Source organism: Diceros bicornis, chromosome 17 (assembly GCF_020826845.1).
Source record: "Diceros bicornis minor isolate mBicDic1 chromosome 17, mDicBic1.mat.cur, whole genome shotgun sequence".
Taxonomy (NCBI): Eukaryota; Metazoa; Chordata; class Mammalia; order Perissodactyla; family Rhinocerotidae; genus Diceros; species Diceros bicornis.
This window is the reverse complement of record NC_080756.1, coordinates 21,778,218-21,803,706: the sequence shown is the minus strand read 5'-3', so window position 1 is coordinate 21,803,706 and position 25,489 is coordinate 21,778,218. Positions and strand designations below refer to the sequence as shown.

General features: G+C 47.3%; 1 protein-coding gene across 4 annotated transcripts in view; it reads left to right on the top strand.

Moving 5' to 3' along the window:
* PFKM (phosphofructokinase, muscle) overlaps window positions 1-24,728 on the top strand; it is a 39,233-nt gene extending 14,505 nt beyond the window's left edge. Inside the window, exons 1-24 of one of the 4 annotated variants that reach the window (XM_058558394.1) lie at window positions 3,476-3,516; window positions 6,834-6,928; window positions 7,084-7,206; window positions 10,398-10,471; window positions 11,339-11,416; window positions 12,792-12,981; window positions 13,211-13,376; window positions 14,137-14,181; window positions 14,640-14,748; window positions 14,866-14,961; window positions 15,207-15,299; window positions 15,936-16,061; window positions 17,216-17,280; window positions 17,775-17,838; window positions 18,649-18,798; window positions 19,224-19,294; window positions 19,670-19,757; window positions 19,831-19,983; window positions 20,479-20,643; window positions 21,712-21,773; window positions 22,007-22,118; window positions 23,680-23,779; window positions 23,860-23,965; window positions 24,188-24,728. In XM_058558394.1, coding sequence (XP_058414377.1) covers window positions 10,400-10,471; window positions 11,339-11,416; window positions 12,792-12,981; window positions 13,211-13,376; window positions 14,137-14,181; window positions 14,640-14,748; window positions 14,866-14,961; window positions 15,207-15,299; window positions 15,936-16,061; window positions 17,216-17,280; window positions 17,775-17,838; window positions 18,649-18,798; window positions 19,224-19,294; window positions 19,670-19,757; window positions 19,831-19,983; window positions 20,479-20,643; window positions 21,712-21,773; window positions 22,007-22,118; window positions 23,680-23,779; window positions 23,860-23,965; window positions 24,188-24,332 — 2,256 coding nt within the window. In that variant the 5' untranslated portion in view covers window positions 3,476-3,516; window positions 6,834-6,928; window positions 7,084-7,206; window positions 10,398-10,399 and the 3' untranslated portion in view covers window positions 24,333-24,728. Of the gene's footprint in view, window positions 1-250; window positions 331-3,423; window positions 3,517-6,833; window positions 6,929-7,083; window positions 7,207-10,397; window positions 10,472-11,338; window positions 11,417-12,791; window positions 12,982-13,210; window positions 13,377-14,136; window positions 14,182-14,639; window positions 14,749-14,865; window positions 14,962-15,206; window positions 15,300-15,935; window positions 16,062-17,215; window positions 17,281-17,774; window positions 17,839-18,648; window positions 18,799-19,223; window positions 19,295-19,669; window positions 19,758-19,830; window positions 19,984-20,478; window positions 20,644-21,711; window positions 21,774-22,006; window positions 22,119-23,679; window positions 23,780-23,859; window positions 23,966-24,187 lie in introns of those variants that run through there. The other 3 variants (XM_058558395.1, XM_058558393.1, XM_058558392.1) reach the window with 3 other exon arrangements.
* The last annotated feature ends 761 nt before the right edge of the window (window positions 24,729-25,489 follow it).

The window sequence follows — 25,489 nt, the reverse complement described above, 5'->3', positions numbered from 1 at the left end:
ACCAAATATTTCTGATTCCCACTGTATATAGGAGCTGATGGGTCCCAAGATAGATATGGGGACCCCAGAACCCTCTGGGGAGTGAAGAAACTAAGCCAATGCCATAGCTGAACTGTGTTCTTAGGGGGCGGAGGAAGGGGAGGAGAAAGGCGAGCGGGAGGAGGTGGAGCCTCCTGGCCTGCATCAGCGAGTGGAGGTTGGGAAGCCTCTCTTCTTTCCCCTCCGTTGTTGCAGCCACCTGGCTCCTCCCCGTGCTCGCCAAGCTCCCCTCCCCCTTCCCCAAGGACAGTCTGCAAGGAAGCCGTGGCGGAGGAGAGCTAGGACTAAAAGGCAAGAGGGGCTCTTGGGTAAAGAGCGAGGGGGAAAGCTGAGAGCGAGGTGGGAATGAACGTGCTATGAGGAGGCGGCGGGGAGAACTGAAGGGAGCAGAAGGGAAAAGAAGAGGTGGTGTGACATCAGAAGCAGGAGCCGAGGGGGGGATGGGTAGGGCAGTCGTGAAGAATCCTAACCCTTTGAATCACGTCTCTCGGTTTGCACGCACAGCCCCATTCCCTGGGAATCAGGGATGGGTGGGTGGTACTCGGACCTCGTTGCCCTTGGCTGCCCGATTCCTTTCCTGGCATTCATCCAATTCAAATCAGTGCACGGATGATGCTGCCTCTCTGTGTTTCTCCCTCCCGCGTGCTTACCTGCACACACGTGATCGGTTTTAATATGTCTGTGTATTTCTACGCATGTCACTGTGGGTCTGTAAAGGATGCTTGTATATGAGTCTGCACGCATTTCTGTGTCCTGTGCCTCTATAACTGTCTTAGAGATGCAGGAGAAGAATCTGAGCTGTTTTTTGTAAGTCAGCACTCCTAACCTTCCACTGAAGCCTCCAGGAGTGGAAGATCCTTGTATGGGTTCCTATCAGTGATGAGCTCCCAGAATGAATGAAAAGAAAAACTCAGAAGAAAGGGATCTGTATACTCATTCATATGTTTTGTCCTTTCTTTTCCAAAATTTTGCCTTCCTATTGGCACCAGTCTTTCTTTTTTTGAGAACAGCAGAAATTTGGACGTGAACACTCTAGTTAAGTAGGAGAGTGTCTCTATCCGTGTGTGTTTATATTCCTCTCACTGTTTGTCACCATATGCTTTCTTAAGCCCTGTTTGTATCTGTGTGTGTTAGAAGTAGAGAGAATATGGAGCTATGTCTGTATCCAAGCATATTTTACATTTTCTAGATGTTTGTGTGTATTTCTGTTGGTTGTCAGTTCACCAATGTTCCAACAAGGATTTACTGAACTCCTGTTACGTGCACAGACTCCACTAGGCTTTGGCAGGCTATGGGAGAGTTTTAAAAAATGAACGTGATCTCTCCCTGGAGCAGATTTCAGTGTAGTTAGGGAAAATGACTTTAACAATCGAGTCCAGGAGTCTGCAAACTTCTTCTGCAAAAGGCCAGGTAGTAAATATTTTAGGCTTTGCAGGCTATCCGGTCTCTGTTGCAGACTCTGCTGTTGTAGCACAAAAGCAGCCATAGATAATACGTGAATGAATGAAAATGATATGGACACTGAAATTGAAATTTCATATAATTTTCATATGTCATGAAATTGTTTTTTCAATGCTTTAAAAATGTAAACACCTTTCCTGGTTTGCTGCCATACAAAAACATGAGAAGGGCTGGATTTGGCCCGTGGGCTGTAGTTGGCTGACCCCTGATCTAGTCCAACCTTCTTTTTTAGTGCACAAGAAGCCATTAAAATACCACATAAAGTAGTAATTAAGTGCTAAATGAATGATCCAGTTCCAGACAATATGTGATTAGAAGAGATCCGAAAAGAACCCCTCCTTGACCTGTGGTAATCAGTGAAGGCTTAATAGGTTTAATAGGAGTACGACTAGGACTGGTCTTAAATAATAGAGTGGGATATTGATCTGTGGGGAGGGCCAGGGTGGCCTCCTGGACAAGGGATGCAGTGTGTCCAGGCACCAAAGTGGGGGAGGGAGCTAGTAATGTTCAGGTGATGACGAAGCAGAGAATTCATGGGAGCCGAGGTTGCAGCTCTAGGAAAGGGCTAGATCATGGAATGCCAACCCAAGTAGTTTGGACTTTATCTGCAAGCTCTGATTATATGTAGTATGTCTGTGAATCTGTATCTCCCCATAACACTGTGTGTGTTTGTGTGTGTATGTCTTCATGAGCGTCTCGTTGCGTGTATTTTATTGGCATGTGTGTGGATTGGTGCGTTTTTGTGACCTATGTCTTTATCAGCAGCTACCCTGATTTCCTCAGATTAACAGTAGAAACATGAGCTGTGCTTAAAGGTCAGCAGTCCCTGTTTATGTGAATGAATTCCCTCTCCACTGAGGCCTCAGGGGCCTGTGACCTTCCCCTGGGGGTTTATTTTGTGTCTCTAATAGAGTGGAGAAGGGAAACACAAGCAGAGAGAGACCAGCTATTGTAGTAGGCAATTCAGGTGGAAGGAGGCAGTGAGGATAGAAAAGTCGAGAAGGATAAGGGGAGATAATAAGAGGGGAGGATAATAGGATTTGGTAACTGTTTTGATTCTGAGAGTAAAGGAGGAGATAAATTTAAAAATAATAGATTTTAGCCTGGATAACTGGGAGAGTAGTGATTCCACTGGCATTTTATGGATACATAAGTATGTCTTGTGTGTTCCTTTGAGAGAGATAAAGCCCTAAAGACAAAAATATGAAGGTGTTCCCATGCCATGTGTACATATCTGTGTATGTGTGACAGTGACTTTGTCTTACTTTTCCCATTTGATAGTATGTAGTGTGAGGGGCAAGGCCTGAAGTTAAAGGATCGAGAGATGCTCAGGAGGCAGAGAGCCTGAGAAGGATGGGAAAAGCCATAGAAAGTCCCTAACCATTCCTGAGCCTGAGCCTTTGTAACCTCAAACTCCCGTTCTGACTTAGCCCAATTTCATAACACTCAACCCTAATATTAAGCATAACCTCACTACCCTTGCTTTTCTCCTTCCACTTTGCTGGTTCTCAGTCGATGCCCTAAACCTTGTCTGATTCCTACCTATCCTCTGCAGCAGCCCTTCCCTTCACTAAAAGGGACGAATCCTTGAGGCTACCTTAACTTTCCTCCTTCCTTTTGCATTTCTGTTCAGTCAACTGCCCTTCTCCTTGACCTTAGCTTATTCTCCAAATAGGCTCCAATTGGGGTGGGAGGGATTAACCAGGACTTCTGCAGTCTTGGGCTTGATTACTGTGACATTTCAGCTTGTCACTCTGCGGAGGTGTGGCTCTCTTCTGGAAGAAGTCCAAAGCTCCCAGCCTGCGAAGTCCAGACTTAGAATAGTGGGAGAGCTTGGCTCTAGCCAGTCTAACAGAGCCATTTCCTGAGCTTGTAGCACCTTAGTCCAGCTGTGTCTTAACTGATCATTCTCTTGAATTCTAGAGTGGATCATGACCCATGAAGAGCACCATGCAGCCAAAACCCTGGGGATCGGCAAAGCCATCGCCGTGTTAACCTCTGGTGGAGATGCCCAAGGTAAGGAGGAGGGCCCTGCTTGGGGAGGGACAAAAAATGTGGCTGGTAGGCCCCCTTGAGTTTCGTGACTCTCTCAGCCTGTAGAACAGGCTTAGATAGGCTTAATGTCCTCCTACTGTAGGTTCACACTGGAATCTTGAGCTTTCCTAAAAATCTCTATCAGGTCTAAGTCCCCAAGTGCTTTTGGATTTTATTTGATTTATTTTTATTTACTCAAATCTTCATAAAACTTCTTTCCAAGTTTCTCTTGGAATTTGGTGCCATTTGGTCCTCTGGTACCTAAAAGACTGGTGTTTTCTCAAGCAACATTGGCAAGAAAAAGACTAAAGAGATAAAATTATTGAGAAGGTGGTAGGTGGAGTAACTTCAAGTACATTGGAAATGATAGGAAAAGGGAGAGACCCAGTGTTGGTATTTGGTGGGCTCCAGCTAGATCTGCAGGTATCAACTCTGAGGTCTGCAGAGTTCCTGCACTGAGCTGGGTCAGGCACCTCCTCTGACAGCACATTTCCTTCAAGTAGGCACGGTTCTGCTTCATGCTCTGCTTTCTCTGGCCTTTCCTCCCCTTCCATCCCTTTAGCTCTGAACAAACAGCAACAGCAGCAGTTAATCAGGACAACCCATGGTGGGTAGGCAGAAAGCAAAGCCAGAGAGAACCCATCTCTGAGTTGAGTCCAAGAAACTCGTGAGTCAGAAAAATCAAATGTATGGAAAAATGAAGTGGGAGATAGGGAATGTGTGATTTTTTAAGACTTTTTTTCTCCTTTGATGATCTTGTATATTCTAATTTATAACACGTGGAAGAGAGGCAGAATCCCTTTGGAAGGGATACTAGGACACGGAGACAGTGATGAGACAGAGAAAGAAAGAGATTTCAGCTTGTCTCCCCTTTCCTCTGCACCCCTGTCCCTAGGCTCTCCTAGACTTTGTGTTCAGCACCTACTTTGTATAGAGCCTTGTCTCATATGTTGTAAGGAAGTTGATTTCCTTTGGGAACTTACAGTTCAATGAGAAGAGATAGCATACATTACTAGAATTCTTATGTAAGGCACATAAATAACAATAGTCAAGTGTGCCTTACCCAAGTAGAATCCACTTATATAATGAAATGATAGAAACTGAACTTTTCATTCAAGCAAAGTGCTTAGAACAATGCCTTGTACATAGTAAGGACTCAATAAATGTATTACTAATTAAATAAAAAGTGAATTATTGAGCATCTGCTGTGTGCCAGCCAGGATGGTAGGCACTGGGGATACATCAATAGAAAAGTCACACATCGTTTTTGCTCTTATGAGCCTTCTTATTAGTATATCAGTAAATCTGGACCTTAAGTATATTTTTAAACCAATGTTTAATTATAATTGTGATATATATTATGAACAGGAGAATGCTAGAATGAGGACATGAGGAAGGGGGGCACAGAGTCCTGAGTTTAGGAATAGTGGCTGGATTAGGAATGCAGGCCCTACTTGAGGCTGTAGAGACTGCTGATGTGGCTTATCTCGCTTCTTTCTTCTCTCCTGGAAAGAATCCCATGCCAGTAGTGAGTTCTTCAATGTAAACTCTGAGTGTTGATCCTAGAACCTTGGTAGGATGGCCTGTGGAATTGTATTGTCAGATTAGGGCAAGTGAGAGCATGCTAAAAAATCCAAGTGAGGCACACAGAGTTATGATATTATGAAAAAGCAGAGCTCTCTCAAGAGAGAAAGAGGTAAAACAAAAAGAGAGGCCTAGGATTTAACTTGGGTCTAAGAGCAGCAGAGCCCTCCCAGCTTAGCCTGAGCGGAGAGACCCTCTTATTCTAGGCATGACCATCACCTGCTTCTGTGGAGGCAGGGGCTACTGATAAGCTGATTTCTGGAGGGCCCAGCTGGACCAAGGCCTTGGGATTCTGTGACCGGCTCAGTGTACCCAGGGAAATATCCACCTGCGAGTCCACATAGCATCACAGGTACATGTCAGTAGGAACTGAGGGTGATAGAGGATGAAATTCTAGGGAGGCAAGGAAGCAAAACAGAAAACTCAACGTAGAGCCGAAAGGTCCCAAGTGAAGGAGCAGCACAAATACAGACGTGGCCTGCCCGGAGATAAGTTTAATGGTCCCTAGTTCTCCCAGGGAGAGGGCACAGGAATGTTTTTCCCTAAAGCGTTCCCATGGGTCACATGGGAAAGTGAAATTGGGCTCTGTCATTCCCTGAGTTTCACAAAGCTAATAACCTCTGAAAGTAGAAGAGTGGCCAGGAACAGAAATCCTGAGCTCAGAAGCTGGGCTGATTTAGATATCAAATCCTAAGTCCCTTTCCAGCCCAGGAAAGGCCCCAGCTCCCCTAAACCATACCACATTTGGCCTCATGACATCAGCATATTCTGCTGGAAAGGACCTCAGCCATCTGCTCTAGGTCTCTGTCTTCAGATAGGCAGTCCATTCCAAATGCATGTTTATCCTATTTTTAAAGGTTTACAGGAACAGGGATTCTATTACCTGTCTGGATTGCTGTTCTAGGATTTATAATTCTTAATTACATATCCATCAGAAAGTATAATTCACATCTAACAAACATTTATTCCTCACGTTGGAATTAAATAATTTTTTTCTTATTCAAAGTTCAGTTAAGGTAGAAAGCATCTGCTTTCAAAAAGGTAGTGACCAAGTCATTTATTAGTTTTTTCTGTCTCATCTCATAGAAACCCATCACCCATATTTCTTCTCCCCAAAGCCTCTTCCCTACAAGCTGTAACTGGAGACTCCAAAGTACGTGCTTCTGATGTTCTCCAAAGCCCCTCCTGACTGTACCCAGAATACCCCCTGGATGGTGCCTGTAATCTTATCCATCGTCTTGCTTCTAATAAGTGAGACAGCTGCTCATAGAAGGTTATTTAGGGCAACGTGGAACAGCCAAGGAGAGCCCAGCCAGGACCGGCCTGGGGCCAGAACAGGCCAGTTATGTTAGATAGGAGAATTACTGGGACTCTCTAGTATAAGCTATCTGTGCATCCCAGGCTGTGATTTCTAGAGAACCAGGGTTTTGAGACACAGGTACAGGGACACAGAGGGAGTCCTAAAACTTGATTTCTAGGAAAACACTCAAATATTCAATTTAGAGGCAAGAAGGATGACTTCTGGAGGTTGGTAGGGTTGAGGTAAGAAGAAGGCAGAGGGAGGAGAGAAGAGAAAGAATCTCCTTTTCTTGTGGGGTTTTCTTTTGTCCAATGGATTTGGATGTTTCCTGCCTACCATCTATTGTTTGCTTTACACTTAAAACCTTTTAAGTCATTTGTTTTTCTTAAATCTTTTCTCCCCTACCCTTACTCAGCTTGGGAGCAGGAAACAGCGTTCCAGCCTGTACGTTTCAGAAGAATTTTTTTTACGTACTTCTTAAGATTACAAATTCATGCTCCAGAACTCCAGGTATCTGATAGAGAATCCCACAGGCCTTGTGAAAGTCTAGAAAATAAATAAGCAAACAGTAGTTTCATATCTGTTCTGAACTTATTGAGTTGACTTTAATTTGAAGCATTAATGACTTTGCATTGACTCTGACGTTGTTCTTTTCATACACACAGGCTTTTCCTAAAGCTTCTGAGAAGCTCCCTCCCTTCACAGATTTTTCAGTTTTGATTCCCTCAACTTGACATGTGAACCTCGACTTTTAGACTTCAGGAGGCTTCGCCTCAGTGATAACAGAAGTGAGTGTTGACATCAGTGCTCACCAATGCCCCCTTGTTGGCAAGTCCAACCTTCCAGTCCTTATCTTAGATCAGTTATCAGAAGCATGTGGCACTGTTCCCACTTCTTGAAACTGTCTTCTTTAGCTTCCAACACATTGCTAAGTCCTGGTTCTCTTTTTGTCTTTCTTGCTGCTCCTTATTAGTTTTCTTCATGGAACCCCTCTTCCCATTCCTTCAATGTTGGTTTTCCTCAGGGTTCCACTCCTTGCCCTTTTCCCTTCTAATTCTACATATTCTCTTGAGACAGTTTCTTCCAAGTCCAAATGAATGTCCAACAAGAACTTCAAACTCAACATGTACAAATATGAATGTATCATCCCCACCCCTACCTTCCTGAATCAAAACCTGCCTCTGCTCAGTTAATTGCACCATAGTTTTGCCCTTTGCCTAAGTCCATCATGGGGCATTTCCTTCTTCCACTCCAGCACCTTGAAAATCTAATCACATTGCCAATTAGGTGTAAGTTCTGTTGCTTCTGTTTCCTAGATGTCTCCTGTCCGGCCAGTATCTCTACTTTGTCCCAAATGCCACTCTCCCAGTCTAGGTCCTCATCATTTTTTGTCTAGGCTGCCAGATAGCCATCTAATCCTAGTGTCACCTCTTTCAGTCTGTCCTTCACATTGCTGCCAGAGGGATCTTTCTGCTACGTAGATTGCATAATGTCCCTCTACTCTCAAAATTCTTCAAAGATTCTCCATTGTCTGCAACTGTTTTTTTTGGGGGGGGGGGTGACAGACCCCTTTAAGAGTCAAATGAAAGCTGTAGACCTTCTCCCAAAAGAAATGCCTGTGCCCACAAAACTTTTCCTACAGTTTTATGGAGTTCATGGATTTCCTGAAACCATCACCCATGGATTCCCAATCAAACCCTGGCCTACAGAATAAAAGCCAGACTTCCTCATGCGGCACACGGGGGCCTGCCCACCTCTGTAGCTTCCTCTCTCACCATTTCCTATCTTACATTTTGTTCTTTATAATAGTGAATTACCTAAGGTTATTTCTTCTTGACCCTTACCTTTATTTGTGCTATTCCCCCTGCCTAGAACACTCTCCCCCAAAATTATCCACCTGATAAAAAGAGTTAAAAGGAAATTGCCTTTAGGTCTGAGGACAAATGCTATCTTTTCTATATAACCTTCCCTGACTTCCTCCTGGCAGCTTAGATGCTCCTTCTCCTTGTTTCTACTGCATTTTGTACCAATCTCCTTCATAAGGATCCATATTATAATTCTTCACAAGTCTTGAGGACCATTACCAAATCCTTAATCTGTATACCCTCAGACTCAATGTTGTTCACTGCTCTATCCCCAGTGCCTGCATAGTGCCAGGAACATGGTAGCTATTCACTAAGTATTTGTTCAGTGAGTGAATGGACTTTCAATTTGATTTGGAACTTATAGCTGTGTAATACCAACCTTTTTCAACCTGCAAGAAACCCTCCCAAAAACAAACATTTTGGTCTCTTTGATTGTATTCCATTCCAGATAGCTTTGCATTATGCAGTAGTTCATGACGGATTTTACTCTGCTGCTGCAGATTTTTCCAATTACTGGCTTCTCAAGTGCTCACTGGTATCTGATATTTCTCCAGGCAGGGTTAAGGATAGACTAACTTTAAGCTAACCTTAACCTAACCATATGAATACATTTTGGATTGAAACAAAAATATATACTGAGGTATCTGAGGGAGGGTGGCTAAAATGGTTCACAACAAGTTAATCCATCATGGCGCTAAGATTCCTTGAGCATCACCATGAGCCCCTCCTCACATTACAAGGTAGGATAGGGTTCCCGGGATCAAGACCCAGGAATGTTTTCCATCTCACCAGTGAAGCTCTGCTTAGCACTGTATCAGTAGCATTGTTTCTTTCTTTTTTTTTTTTTAAATTTTATTTATTTATTTTTTTTCCCCAAAGCCCCAGTAGATAGTTGTATGTCATAGATGCACATCCTTCTAGCTGCTGTGTGTGGGATGTGGCCTCAGCATGGCCGGAGAAGCGGTGCGTCGGTGCACGCCCGGGATCCGAACCCGGGCCGCCAGTAGCGGAGCGTGCGCGCTTAACCACTAAGCCATGGGGCTGGCCCAGCATGGTTTCTAATGTGGAGTGCCCACAACCCCCACCACGTGTTGTGTATTGTGGCAGGTTAGCTCCTCCACAGTACTCTTGGAGAGACAGTTCTTGTCATTGAGTAGCCACCAGGAGAGGGATAATACTCATATGGGAAAAGGGGGAAAGGCTGTCCTCTCGGTTTTAGGCTTAGTTGCTTCTCCCAGTGGAAACAGAGTAATTTACAGCATTCTTTTAAAGTTCCTCATACACACCTTATAGACAGGGTCACGGGAGGAGGCAGTGAGAGCATAGTCTCCACTAATTCTGCCTGCACACTTGGTGACAGCCTCTTCTGGTAGTATGAGAGCCAGAGAATCTCAGCTATGTGGTACACATTGGAACGTACACCAACTCAAATCACACTAAAAAGCTGTGTATGTGTGGAGATGGGAGAACCCACCAGGCAGCAATGGACGCACTCGTGAGCAGATTGTGACTGGTCAGGTCACTGAGCCTCGGAGATTCATGTCTTTGTCTCGAAAAGCCTACCAAAGCTGGATGTCTAGATTCGGTGTAGAAGGGAAGGAAAAACCTAGTACAGCCATTGGGATTAGGAGGGCAGGGCGTGAAGGTCAGTAGTGTTGGTTGAAGCATTTTAGAACTTGGATTCAAATCTGAGCTTTCTAAGAGTACTAGCTCTGTGCCCTTGACCCCTTTGAACTTTAGTTTCCAAATCTGTAAAATGAAGGCAACTCCAGGGTTGTGGATAGGATTAAATCAGATGATGTTTGACAAGCATTTAGCAGTGTCTAACCCCACAATAAGCATTCAGGTTTATTATTCCCCAGATTGCCCTGGCAAGGAAAAGTCTTAGGGAAGACAGGATTTATTTTTTGCTGGGGGGAGATCAATGAGGGTATCCGGAGCGACATTACTGAATGCAGTAATTCAGTGTTAGTGGGGAGGCCAGAAGACTTGGATAAAAGGAGTGTTCAAGATTCAGAGAAAAGCCTAAGAAAAGGATTGTCTCATGTCATGGAGTCCAGGGCTGCTTTTCTTAGGAGTAAGCTCTCCCTGACTTCTTTCTTCCCTCCTTGCAGGTATGAATGCTGCTGTCAGGGCTGTGGTTCGAGTTGGCATCTTCACTGGTGCCCGTGTCTTCTTTGTCCATGAGGTTGGTTCTCCACTTTGTTCTCCATCATTTTTTCTCTGCTTTCTGCTCCCCCTCCCCACTTTCTCTTTCCTTACCTCCCAGGTACATTGCTACGTCTGATTTGTCTTGGCTCCCTATCTCCATGAGTCACTCCTCCCCACTCTTGTCTCCAGTAATGATGGTGGGACCCAGGGATCTGCACGCGGGGGCCTCATGTTGCCTGTTCAATTTAAAGGAAGAAGTAACTCTGTCTCTTCCCTTCATCTCCCTCAAAACAGAGAAATAAGCTGAAATGAGTTAGTATTTCACAGCAAATTTAGTATATCCAGAGACAGACCCTTAGGAGGGAAGCGTCTCACTGGATTTCTGTAGTTTGCCTAACTTTCTGAGGTCCTAACTCCTCTTTGGTTCCCTTCTCTCGGTCCCCTCTCATTCTTCATCCACTCCTCTTTCTGTGAGGTTTATCTACCTTCTCTCAAATTTTATAGTCTTTTATCTTTTCAAGTCACATTTCTCTCCCTCCCCACTTCCTTCCAACATCGCCTCTCTTTTTCCTCTATTATTATCAAAACCATCTGTTATCTAGTTCTCCTGAGAAGCAGATTAAAGGAAATAGGATGAGCCAAAAACCAGAGGAATTAAGATTAAATATTAGGAAGGACATCCTCATGTTTCAAGAATGAGAGAACCTAGAAGAGGGTATTGAGAAAGGTAGCATCTCCTTCTGTGGACTGTGTTAAACATGATAAGTCTCACAGGCAGCCAGGACTCAGTAATGGCAGGAGGTGACTTGATTCTCAGAGAACTTCTTCCCGGGGATCCTGTCTTAATCCTGGGAGTTTAGGGGGAAGCCTAGCAGAGGCTGAATGGGTATAATGTGTCTCACAGGGTTATCAAGGCCTGGTGGATGGTGGAGACTACATCAGGGAGGCTACCTGGGAGAGCGTTTCGATGATGCTCCAGTTGGTATGTTCCAGAGGACTGCTGTCCTGTATTTGTCTGCCCTTGTCTCACCCCAATCTGGTTTGGGCACATGGTTTCCCAAGTTCCCTGCCATGTGGTTTAATGTGAAGAGATTCTGTGGCAAGAGAGGGGCTATGTGTGCCTTTTACTCTTTGCATTTGAAAACAGCAGCCTGTTTTCCTGGGGCGGGATGAGGGGTGGGGATGTGATCACAGGACGGTTTGCTCTTTATCAAAAGGTCATAGGCAAGACTTGAGGAACTGGCACATAAGCAAGTCCTGCTCTGGGGTCACGGGAAAGGTCTGGCCCTGAAAATAACCTTACCAGAAGCCTGGGGCCAGAGCCAGAGGTAGAGGTGAAATCTGCCAGTCCTCATGTGATGGTGATGAGGTGACCTGAGACCAGACCATTTAAGGGAAGAGGGAACCAAGAGAGCCTTTTAGAGTTTCAAAAAAACCCCAAGATTATCCCAATTGTATCCACCTTTTTGTTCCTTTCTCTAAGTCACTATATATCCATTTTCTGATTTATTGAAAAATCTACAAATTACATTTATATCCCCATTCTTTACTTCAATCCCCTAAAATCCATGGGAAGAAATTTAATGTGCAGTGCTTAGTGAATGTTCTATACAGGCAATGGTGCCTGCCATAAAGTAGTCTGAGAATGAGCCAGAATTTTCCATTAATACCCCCAAAGTCATGGATGCCAGGAGCTTACATGAGTTGTGAAAACTGTAAGTATACTTACTTCTCTTGGGATTTCCATAAGCCCCTGGGGATTTAAGCCTTTCTATACCCAGAGCTATATTTCCTGTGAATACCTGGATATTGTGGCTCCTTCCACTAGCACCATAGATGCCAAAGAGCAAAGGGGAAATGATTGGCAGTGCCCGGTTGCAATTAGAAATCATGGTGTGTTAGAGAGGGAGAAAATACTACCAAGCACATTGGGATGAACACAATCCAATAATGTCAGGCCACTAGGGAGAATTTCCAGAGACTGAAGTCACTGCTAAGTCTTCTTATACCATTAAGAAGATGTGAAACATAGAGACTATTCCAAAAGCCAACAGGCATGTATGTATTCTCTTGTTCTCTTTGAGGGTAAACACTTTGCTTGTAAAGGCTTCAATGAAAGGGGCTGATGTCAGCAGTCTTCTAAGAGGTGTAGCAGACTATAGGAATGACCCTGTGAAATCTCAGCCAGCATCATTTCCCCTTCCTTTGGAAGGACAAATGACTCTTAAGGATGTCAGGGAACTTCCTAGAGAGCCCCACGGTTATGAAAGCCCATCATAGTGTTGGAATAGGGAGTATCTTAGCATGTTGAGCCCCAGAAGTCATCTGGGGAGCTGACTTTTACCTCTTTCCCAAAGGGAGGCACAGTGATTGGGAGTGCCCGGTGCAAGGACTTTCGGGAACGAGAGGGACGACTCCGAGCTGCCCACAACCTGGTGAAGCGTGGGATTACCAACCTGTGTGTCATTGGGGGTGATGGTAGCCTCACTGGGGCTGACACCTTCCGTTCTGAGTGGAGTGACTTGTTGAGTGACCTCCAGAAAGCAGGTGAGACATTGTTCTCATCAGTATTGTTTGTGCATGTGCACACACACCCCCCATTCCATTGGAGAGAACCGTTACCCTGACACAAATAGGTAGTCTTTGCCCTCCTTTTTCTGCCATTGCTTACAATTCTTGGCTACATTGGCTACAGTTCTTTCTCTCTGCAGTCATCTGCTCTTTAGGCATGCCGGGTACCTCACCTGGTGGCTCCTGGTTTGCTTCCCGTTGTCAGGTAAGATCACAGCTGAGGAGGCTACGAAGTCCAACTACCTGAACATCGTGGGCCTGGTTGGCTCAATTGACAATGACTTTTGCGGCACTGATATGACCATTGGTACTGACTCTGCCCTCCACCGGATCATGGAGATTGTAGATGCCATCACTACTACGGCTCAGAGGTAAGGGGGCTTGCGGGGGGTGGTAGAGGTGGGCAGTGTAGGAGGATGGCAGCTGGGACAGGCTAAAGGGCTAGGGCTAGAGAAGATTGAAGTGTTTGAACCATGGTGACTCTAATGACCATTTTTCCTGGGCAGAACAATATTTTTAACTAAGAATTATCCGTAGAGCACTGAAATTGCACTGCTCTCTAAGTGTTGGGAGATTTGCCTCTTGCCACTGCTAGTCCACTGTTCAGACATGGAGCTCTGAGGTCTGTAATACCTGTGGGGTCTCCTAAATAATTAGTGTCCAGACTGAGGCAAATCCAGGATGCCCAAAACCTGAGCCACCCTTTCCAACCATGTCATCGAGATTGTGGAGGCCATCATCACCATGCTCAGAGGTTAGGGGATGTGGGGGAGCCAATGTAGGAGAATGGGAGGGTGGAGGGTCACAGTGCACCCCAGGGTAATCCTAGAGGATTCCAGGTTAATTGAGTCCTCTCTTCTTCACTTCTTTTCCCCTTCTCTCCTTCCATTCCTGGACCCCATCCCTCCCTGGAACAGAGCCTCAGTACTGACACCTTTTACTGCCGTGTTTTAGCCATCCCGTGGCTAAAATGTTCCCCTGGGTCTTCCTGGTCTCTTCGGAAACCTGCTGGGAGGCCTAGCAGTATAAATGCATCTCCCAGAGAGGTTTCTTGGCCCAGATGTGGGTGGTGGCTTGATCCTGGCCATAGGGACACTTGGACTGTGTAAGTCCCATGTGTGTCTCTTGCAGCCACCAGAGGACATTCGTGTTAGAAGTGATGGGCCGGCACTGTGGGTAAGACCCCTATCTTGACTCATTTATCCCATGGACCAGTCATAGCCCTTTCCTCTTCCCGGGAGAGTCCAGAGAGGTCTCCCAGTGGTAGCAGATCAGGAGTTGTACTCCCCTTGATGTGGTCCGCTTTTCTTGTCTGCATTCCACCTCCCTTACATAACCGCGTGTGCATGTGTGTACATGTGTGTACGTGCACAGGCACACATGCAGTGTGAAAGGACAGACAGTGCTCTGACATTGGAAGGCACTGTGGCAGGTGAGCGTGAATAGCAGGCGCTCTCAGGGACAGAATCTCGTTGAGAAGCTGTCTCAGTGGTGCTCTTACCCTCACCCTGAGAGTGAAGCGGAGGCCTCTCAGACCGTTCACCAGCTATGGGGACTAGGTGAACTTGTTGGGTATGGGTGAGGCTATTTGTGGAGTGTAGCTCCCAGCGTGATGCTTCTGGCTCTCATCTCAGATACCTGGCCCTTGTCACCTCTCTCTCCTGTGGGGCTGACTGGGTTTTTATTCCTGAATGTCCACCAGATGATGACTGGGAGGATCACCTTTGTCGCCGGCTCAGCGAGGTACTGGCACTTTATTTTGCCCTTAAAAAAAAAATCCTTCACCCTGTTCCACTGACGATTCATTTCCTATTCATCAGTTTCATAACACTGACTAATTTTCTCCTTGTTTCTGACCAGACAAGGACCCGTGGTTCTCGTCTCAACATCATCATTGTTGCTGAGGGTGCAATTGACAAGAATGGGAAACCAATCACCTCAGAATCCATCAAAGACGTTAGTATGAATAAAGCCAGAGAGGCCTCTGGCTCCTTACTACCCCTGACCCCTGGTTCCCTGGGGATTTTTGAGTCTTCTCTTAGTCCTTCTGCACATCGTTCCAGGTTTCCTGCTCCCTGGTCTCCTCCCACCCAGGAATCATTACAAGATAAGAGGCTAAGTTGTCCGTGGTTTATCTAAGTCTCTGCTTGTTTTCTCTCCTTGACTCTGTTCCCTCTCTGTCTCTCTCTCCATCCTTTCAGCTGGTGGTAAAGCGTCTGGGATATGACACCCGGGTCACTGTCTTGGGGCATGTGCAGCGAGGTGGGACACCGTCGGCCTTTGACCGAATCCTGGTAAGTCATGGTAAGGTGTGGCTCTCACACGTTAGAACCTTCAACTTGCTGCCCTTTCCAGGCAGGACTGCACTTCACCAGCTTAGAGACTTAAACCATTGGTCATGTTGCCCTGCCACCAGCCTCTGGACTGTAATGGCCTTTGACTTGTTCCCATACTCTCAAGAGCTCTTTTCTGTTGCAAAAAAGTGGTGGGAAATTGTGTGCTCCCCCGATGGTGAGATCTAAGATCTTAGAGCTTTGAGCATTAGTGAAATTATTAAGACCTAACTTCAGACACTCAGTTTGAACTCTCTTATCCTACTTTCACTGGAAGAGAAAGGCAATACCTTCCTTGTTTTATCAATAAGAAGAGAATATTATTAAGCCCCAGTGATGCCCTTGATCACTATAGTGGATCTGTTTCTCTGCAACCAGGTAGAATCCTTGGGGTTCTGATGGCAAGAGGACAACGAATCATCAAGCTTTAGATGGAATCTGGGTAGGGAGGGAAAGCCCAGGGAGTTCTGGGCTGCAGTCCTTAAATGTGGAGCTCAACCCTGTGATTTGGAAAGGGCCTTGAGTGCCCGGTTCTCCAGGCCAAGCCAAGATGTGGCGGCCTGAACCAGACTGTCTTTGCTCCCTGGGTTCCTGCAGGGCAGCAGGATGGGTGTGGAAGCAGTGATGGCACTTTTGGAGGCGACCCCGGACACCCCAGCCTGTGTGGTGAGCCTCTCTGGTAACCAGGCTGTGCGCCTGCCCCTCATGGAGTGTGTCCAGGTGGTGAGTACTGACCCCAACCCCGTTCCTAACAGCCCTAAGCCTCTGTCTGAGCTGGAGCTTATGGGGAGAGACACCAACTTCCAAGGCCTCTGGGACGGGAGCAGATGGACAGGCAGCATGGTGTAGTAAGAGACATATGGAGAAAGATCACAGTGGGCTTTGCATGGGAGCTATAGCCATCTGTAAAATGTGCCCAAAGAAGATGGGAGACTACATCTGACCTAGTAGTGAGACCCAGTATCTCATAATATCCAACCTCAAACCCTTTCATCATGTCTTTATTGGAAGAGAAATGCAATCTCTCTCCAAACTGTACTAGAAGCATGGGAATATTATTAAGTTCTGGCTGGTTAGCTTGTATCTCTCTCTGATTTCTACTTGCACATATTTCTCTGAACTAACACGAGGTTACTAGTACTCACGCTGCGGGATATTATAAGGGTTGGAGGGAGATATGTAGAGGGTCTGATGCAGCGCCTGGAAATGCTGAGTGCTCAGGACAAGGTGCCTCTTATTATAAAGGAATCACCCCTTGGATCCCACAGGGTGAGCAGTGTGGTGGGAGCTGAGGTGTCTGGCCTGATTCTCAGGATTGGTCTGAATGCTCAGGGCTGGCTCCCCATCTCCTGGCCTGCTTCTCTCTGAGACTTAGGAGGCCTAGTGACCTACAGCTCAGACAAGCTCCACCTTGCTTGCAACTGTGTCTCTAAAAGCCCCAAAGCTGAAGCCCTGGCACACAGAGCAGAAATCAGTAGTTGGGAAGCACGTGCAAGGACCAGCCTTTCTTTCTAACTGCTGTATTTGCAAGATCTTCCTCATTTACTCATTACTTCAGTGGCTACTTTGAGGCGGGGGCCCTGGGTGTGGAATGGGGGAAGGTGCTATTTTCTCTGTGAGTGCTCCTCCACTCTGCCCATATTCAAATAAATAAAGCACTGAATCAGCCCTTTTGCTGCTCATTACTCAGAAAATTAAGGAAAAACAAAGACATTTCTCCTTCTGTGCAAGTTTGGGGAGCATAGAAAAGCTGGAGTGTAGGGAGAGCAGGATCCAGTCGCAAGCCCGGAGACGGGCAGGGTCTCACTATGGGATGGAAATCTGGCTGTGCAGGATGCTGCCCTGGAGTCGTGACTGTTGCTGTGCTTCTCCCTCAGACCAAAGATGTGACCAGGGCCATGGATGAGAGGAAATTTGATGAAGCCATGAAGCTGAGAGGCCGGTGAGGAAATGAATGGAAGCTCGCTAGCTAGAGATCAGATGCCAGAATGAAGCCAAAAATCGACATGGCTCCAGACCCAAAACAGGGGCTTCTGCCTCTTCCTCTCCCTGTTGTCTCTGCAACATTTTCTTCCCCAAGAGAATTAGTCGTGGGGTGACCAGGAGGCTCAGTTCATCCCAGGGGTGTTCTCCTGACTCCCTGCCCTTTGTAACCTGTTATTTCTATGTGTGGACCCAGCTGGATGCTAAGTTCTCCAGGCAAGGGGTGCTCTGTTGTGCTGAGCACAGTGCCTGGGAGCAGAGTGCTCAGGTAGTGTCTGATGAGTAGTGGCCCCTTGGCAGCCCCTGCCCAATCCCTGCTGTGCCCCAGTTGTGTCCTTAGAGGTTTGCCGTATAGAACGTCATGCTGGGAGCAAAACCTCAGACCAGATCCCCTTGGCTGCTGGCCATGAGGAGTGGCCTGAGGACACCTCTCTCTCTTTGTACTTTTCATAGGAGCTTCATGAACAACTGGGAGGTATACAAGCTTCTGGCTCACATCAGACCCCCCGTTTCTAAGGTACTGGCGAGATACTCTCTCCTCTTAACACTCCCCTGCCCCCAGTCTCCCTTTATGAAGTGCTACCCCTAATCCGTACAACCTACAGCCTTGCCAACTTCTTTGCCCCACTGTAATCTTCAGTGCTGAGTCTAAGGCCCTGACCCTATGAAAATAATTTTCTCTTAGCCATTCCAGATACCAGCCCCATGTTCTTAGGGTACCCTGGATGTCTCTAACCCAAGACCCACATCCAATTCAGGGCTGACAAGACAGCATGCAAGGAATGGGAAAGAGGGCTTATGTATTATTTCCCCTGGCAAATCTTGAATAATCACTTCTAAGTGTATTTAAGCCACCTCCTCCACTGGAGTAGAAGTTCTCAATATTTAGTGTTTGTGGGAATTTTCTGGGTTGTTTAGTAAACATGTAGATTCCTGGGGCCCTCCCTCAGATGAGATTCAGATCTGGGTAGGGGCCAGGCATATATGGGTTTAACAAGCTCCTAGGTGGATTCTGATGCAGGTGGTCCAAGGATCACACTTTGGGAAACGCTTCTCTGGAAGGCCTCTGATTCGTTATATAATGGTATCTGGGCTCAGAGACAGCAGCTTTATTTATAGTTTTGTGATAGAATTTTGCTTCCGTCGTATGAAGGAGCAAGCTGGGCCGGCGGTCCCTGGGAGAGGTGTGAGTTGTCAGGCAGATGTCCTGATCCTAGGACCATAAGGGACTCAGAGTTCAGCCTCCCTTACTGACCGGCCCCCCTCCCCCTGCTGGGATTTCTGTCTCCCTCTTTCCCCTGCTCCCTCTCTGCTTCCTTCTCCACAGAGTGGATCGCACACAGTGGCCGTGATGAATGTGGGGGCCCCGGCTGCAGGCATGAATGCTGCCGTCCGCTCCACTGTGAGGATTGGCCTCATCCAGGGCAACCGAGTGCTGGTTGTGCACGATGGCTTCGAGGGCCTGGCCAAGGGCCAGGTATGGGGACAAAAAGGAAGGCGCACACTTGGGGGCCAAGGAGCAGTCACGGGGAGGAGAAGGGTAGCCGGTGACCTGTCCATTCTCTTTCCTTCCCCTGTCCCTCACCACCTTTCTCTCTTCTCAGGGTTCAAGCAGAAGTAGATTTTTAATTTTAGGGTAGTAGGAACAGGCAGGAGCCGCTGACACGAACCCTTTCCAAACAACACGTCTTATTTAATTCTCTATCCGAAGCTCAGCACAGTGCCCAGCATAAGTGGGTGCTTAATATCTGTGAACGAGCAGCGAGGGTGGAAGATGTTCAGTGAGCTGGGGAAAAGCCAATGCCTGGTCTTCCTCTTCCAACCAGGGGGGTGTCGGGTGGGGTCTGAACTCAAGAAGTGATGTCAGGCCACGATGCAGACCTGTGTGACCTTTCCCTGCAGATCGAGGAAGCTGGCTGGAGCTATGTTGGGGGCTGGACTGGCCAAGGGGGTTCTAAACTTGGGACTAAAAGGTAAGTGGCATTACAGGAGCGTCTCCTCCTAACCACCCCTTAAAGGTGTCCCTTGGAATGTGGGTGTCAGTTCATTAGGTCATGGTCTGCTTTGACCACCACTCTTGTCTGGGTCCTCAGCCCACAAGTTCACTGTCGCTTCCATGAGGGCACACACGCTCATCCAGACGTCTTATAGCAGCTCTGGGATTCAGAGCCCAGTGTGTGTTGTTGGACAGGGATGAGGGGTGGGGTAGGGGAGTGGGCACGAGTCAGGAAATTATAAATAAAGCGCCTTCCAGCTTTCTAGCTTTTCTCTCCCTCAATTTTGCTAATTTTGCTGTCTCTTCCCCAAATTCCATTACCTCACACTTCTCCCACCCCCTAATCAACTAGGACTCTACCCAAGAAGAGCTTCGAGCAGATCAGTGCCAACATCACTAAGTTTAACATTCAAGGCCTTGTCATCATTGGGGGCTTCGAGGTGAGTGCCTCTCCCGTTTCTCCTGCTCTCCCTCCCGCCTGTCCCTCTCCCCTTACTGCCCTCTTCTCCTCAGGCTTACACAGGGGGCCTGGAGCTGATGGAGGGCAGGAAGCAGTACGACGAGCTCTGCATCCCGTTTGTGGTCATCCCTGCCACGGTCTCCAACAACGTCCCTGGCTCAGACTTCAGTGTGGGGGCTGACACCGCACTCAATACTATCTGCATGGTGAGAGCCCCCTCTGCTTCCTGGGCCTTCTGCCAGGAGCATACTCCCTGGACTGAGTCTGGTCCTGGAAAGTGAGCCACTTGTTTTGTCTCAACCGAGTAGCAGTGTTTGAAAAGCACTTCTTTGGGCCCAGGCATTTATACAGACGTTATTTAACCACCTGGGGTGTTCATTCTCCTCATCTTGTGTGTCCTCTCACCTAGAAATGCATCTGTACTCTCCATACCAAATGTTCTTTCTTTCTGAGGTCATGCAACCTAATTTCCCTACTCTGAGCAACAGAAAGGGTAGGTGCAGCTTCCTCCCCAGGAGAGGAGTTCACAGTGTGGTTGGCACATCTGCCTGCCATCCCTGAAGGCAAGAACTTGATGAGGTGCAGGGCCCTGCTGGCCTGGGGAGGAGGTAGCTCCAGAGGTGGGTTGTGGCAAGGGCCAGAGAAGTGACAAGAATCAGATCTCTGACTGTCTTTCTGACTATGACCTGTTGTCTTTGCAGACCTGTGACCGTATCAAGCAGTCAGCAGCAGGTACCAAACGTCGAGTGTTTATCATTGAAACTATGGGTGGCTACTGTGGCTACCTGGCCACCATGGCAGGACTGGCAGCTGGGGCTGATGCGGCCTACATTTTTGAGGAGCCCTTCACCATTCGAGACCTGCAGGTAGATGGCTACCCAGAGCCTGCTAGGTAGCTCTCCCCTGCCCTTGTCTGTCCCCACTGTCCCCACAGTGACCTCAGCTCAAGATGAGGACAGAGCCAGTTGGTCTGTGGAGTCCTGCGAGAAGACTAGACAGAGCACGGAGCAGGCGTCCCTCACGTGACCGCGCATGCATGACCGCAGCTCCTCTGTTGGAGTGTTCACTCAGAGGGACAGCATGCTGCTAAGCCCTTTCCATGCGCTTTTGCATTTTATCTTCACAACAGACATGCAGGGGAGATATTATTTCCAAATTACAGATGAGAAAGGTTTGGAGAGGTTAAAAAACTTTTCTAAACTCCTAAGTGCGTAGGTGGTTTAACTGACTGAGAAAGTTGGTGATCTTTCTACTGTATCACGCTGCCCTCCAGATTTCCCTGCTAGCAAAGCAGACCCTTCTCATTCCATTTTTGAGGGGGATACCCTTTCACCTCCGGTGGGGCTCTGACTCCTGTTTCACAGGGGGACCATCTGATCCTTGTTTTCTAAGATCCCAGTTAACTGGAGGAAAAAGAGCCACAAAGTGAGGGAGGTTGAGGGGACTCCCTAATCCAAGAACCCAGCCAACCCCTGCCAAGAGTGGAGGGTGGGTGTCTTCCTCCCTCATCCCCAGCTCAAAGCCCAAATGAAGGGGCTGGTTCCTCCCAGGTGATTCACTGCTCTACATACAAGCCACCCATTTAAAGATCGACACTGAAAACAGAGTCAGCCCTCTGAGGGAGGAGGAACCAGAAACCCCTGGAAAGGAAAATCGAGAGCAGGTATAAAGGGGCTGAACAATGACAGTTACGGCAGATGTCTCGAACTTTCCCTCTTCCAGTTCTGCCTGTCTCATTTGGAGCCTTCATTTAAATTTCAGTCAGTTCTGAACTTCATAAAGGGATTCGGCACAGTTCAGGCCCTTGACTGTAAACAACCCCCCTCCATGTGGCTCTCCCCTCCTGGAGAGGCCTAGGGGGAAGAAGAGATCTATGCACTTGCCCGACCTTATCCGCTCCCAGCTAGGCTTAGGATTTACCGTTTCATTTTCAGGTGAATGTTGAACATCTGGTGCAAAAGATGAAAACAACTGTGAAAAGGGGCTTGGTGTTAAGGTACCTCATGCACGGTTTGTTCCTAAGTGAAGAGAGAAAGTAGTCAGGGTTGGCCCTAGGCCACAGAATGGGTCCATGGTTGGGACACCCTGAGGAATCTGTGGATACAGAGGGAGAGAACCAGAACCACGGGAGGAGACAGAAAAGGGAAGAACAAAATCCACAAAGGCAGAAAGGGGGTGGAGGGATGGGGAGACAGCCGAAGTCACAGGCTTTTGGTCTCTACCTGGCAGGAATGAGAAGTGCAATGACAACTATACCACTGACTTCATTTTCAACCTGTACTCTGAGGAGGGCAAGGGCATCTTCGACAGCAGGAAGAATGTGCTTGGCCACATGCAGCAGGTAGGGATGACACCCCCGGTCATGGCCTTCACCAGGCGGCCGTAACCCCCAACAGCCATTGAGGCTCCCACTGGCCTCCAGTCTGCTGGGGGCTCTCAGTGCCGCCACAGAGCATGGGCCTGCAATCTTCTAGTCATAGAATCACATCTTTACCCTGGAAGTGGCCTTAGAGTTGATGTGGTCCATCCTCTTCATTTAGGGCAAGGTTTCTCAACCTCAGCACTATTGCCATTTTCGGCTGGATAATTCGTTCTTGTGGGTGGCTGTTCTGTGCACTGTGGGATGGTTTAGCAGCATCCCTGGACTCTACCCACTAGATACCAGTAGCACTTCCCTCCCGAATTATACAAGTAAAAAGTATCTCCAGATATTGCCAAATATCCCCTGGGGGGCAAAATCATCACTAGTTGAGAACTACTGATTCAGATGAAGAAAATGAGGCCCAGAGAGAAATAATTTTTTCAGGGACACTCATCGAGCTTGGGTGACAGGTAGAATGAGCTTGTCCAATGCTCTTCCCACCACACCATGCATGCTGCCTTTCATGAGGAACCTGTGGAATGAGTACAGCCTCCTTGCTCGTGTTGGGCTCCATCTCCACTAACTGGTGTTTCCAGGGGAAAGGAATTCCTTTCTACCACTTGCATTCAATCCTCACCCAAGTTAGGCCTCACTCACAGATGGTACTAGTGGTCTGAGGCCTCTTGTATTCCAGATGTCTCCAGCTGATGCCTCTTAGGCATTGACAACCTTTGACCTTTCTCTCCCCACAAATGAATTTCCAATATCTCAGTCTGAATGAGCTTATCAGCCCCCGCAGGAATGGGGTACTACTGGATCAAGTATGAAGACCTATTTCCTGTTTGTCCTTACTTCCCACTTTCCCACTTACTTTCGCTTAGTTCAGAGAAAATCTGCATGACGTTTTATATTATTCTGAGGTGCTACCAAGGGCTTCCAGACTGGGTCACAAGGAACATTTCCATGTCATCAATGATGGTGACTGACAAAAGCTGCTAGGCTGAAGAGGGGCAGGGAATTGACTGAGTGGCCAGTAAGACTAGAAGTAAATGAACAGGATCTGGCAACTATGGAGCTAGAAGAGGCACTTGTGAGACCAATCATCCCCTTTAACTAACTAGTTACTCTTGTACCTGATAAATGGCCAAATATGCTGGGCCAGCTCACCATGGTTCCTGGCCCTGTTTCAGGATTTCCCTTAATAGTTAGACTTCTGGATTCCTGTTTCTGGCTGTAAACCAGGGGCCCATTCTTTCCTTTTGTTCTGTGTATTCAGATATCTCTGCTACTTCATTAGAGTCCTTCCCTCTGTAATTTTTTTTTTTTTTTTTGATGAGGAAGATTGACCCTGAGCTAACATCTGTGCAAATCTTCCTCTATTTTGTATGTGGGACACCACCACAACATGGCTTCGTGAGCAGTGTATAGGTCTGCATCTGGGAGCCGAACCCCAGGCCGTCAAAGCAGAGTGCACAAACTTAAACCACTACACCACTAGGCCAGCCCCTTCCCTCTGTAATTTTTATGATTCTTTTCCCAGGGTGGGAGCCCAACTCCATTTGACAGGAATTTTGCCACTAAGATGGGCGCCAAGGCTATGAACTGGATGTCTGGGAAAATCAAAGAGAGTTACCGTAATGGTAGGTGGGGTAAGAGGGTGAGCCCTTCCATAGAGGCCGGTTCCCCAGTATAGAAGCTGATTGACCATTCCTTATTGCAGGGCGGATCTTTGCCAATTCCCCAGACTCAGGCTGTGTTCTGGGGATGCGTAAGAGGGCCCTGGTCTTTCAGCCAGTGACTGAGCTGAAGGAACAGACAGATTTCGAGTGAGTACATCTTCTTCCTGGAGTGGTTTCCTCCCTGGTCATTTCAAGACCTACTCTTCCCATCCTGTTCACTGTCTTCTCTTAGGAGTAACACCTGTAGTCATACCTACTTCAGATCTGATGCCCATGCCCTAAATCTAGCCTCTTCTGCTCAACTTCTTCCCATAAGCCTATGATTGGGATGCTGAAAGATTAAATCATTTCTGCTTCATTCCTCTGTAGGCACCGCATCCCCAAGGAACAGTGGTGGCTGAAGCTGAGGCCCATCCTCAAGATCCTAGCCAAGTATGAGATTGACTTGGATACGTCAGAGCATGCACACCTGGAGCACATTAGTCGGAAGCGGTCTGGAGAAGCTCCCGCTTAAACTTCTTTGGAGTGGGGGGAACGGATTGTCTGATCATGGTCAGCTAACCCCCTGATAGATCCGAGTCCATGTATTCTCAAGTGTTTTAGCACATTTTTCATTAGGTTTCCTTTTATTCTGTAACTGCAGCCACGATCAGCTCTGGCCAGGGAGCTGGGGCAGGGGGTAGTGAGTGGAAGCTCCTTTTAGGTAGAATTTATCATGACTTCTACCCCAGCTTCCTCACACAAGGCTGGGGTCCTCTAGTGCTACTGCTAGATTTCAGTTACTCGGTTAGAATTTTCCTAAAAATAAGCTTTATTTATTTCTTTGTGATAACAAAGTCTTGGTTCCTCCACTACTTTTACTACAGTGACAAACAGTAACTACACTAATAAATGCCAACTGGTCACTGTGCCTTTGGTCATCCTGTTATCATCTTCACAAGTGGCATGTAATACCCAAGCTCCAGACTCTGCCCCAACACACACCTGGGAAAATGCAGCCCATGTGACCACCCCGTGTACTTCCCTCTACCTCATGGATTATCTTTCTGCAGCATCACTTGACCCCGTACACAGGGTTCTAGAACACAGTACGCTGGTCCTTTTACCCTCCTCTCACACGACTCTCTCCTCTGTCACCTCATCCTCTGCCACCAATAGGACGCTCCACTCTCCCTTTGGCATAAAGTTGTATTTCACCTCTTGATCATATACCCATTACCCAGGGTTGCTTTTTTCCAGTCATCCCATGATCTCTACTCCTCCTCTGACAACCCAGAGTTCTTCCTTCTCAACTTTCCCCCTGTATTCCTTCCTGGATGAAAGCCAGACTCCATTTGTGGGGAGACATGTACATTTTGAAAGCCTGGGAAATAGAGACACCCAGTCTTGGACTTGGTTTGGTGGGTTGGTTGAACTACTGCTTTGGGAAGTTCTTAGTTCTTATTCAGCTCAATTTGTTTTCTATTCCATAACAATAGCTCCTTCCTCCTCATTAGCCAAGTGCCCATGTAAGGCAGTTGGTTTTCAGGACTGGGACTACAGATTATACCCCAAATTGACAGGATGGTGCCCTGTGAATGCCAGGTTTAAGATTAGCTTCCAATAACCAGATCCTGGCTCCCAGCACAGGCATACGTATTCCGTCCCACCCAGTTTCCCCACTTGCTTGAT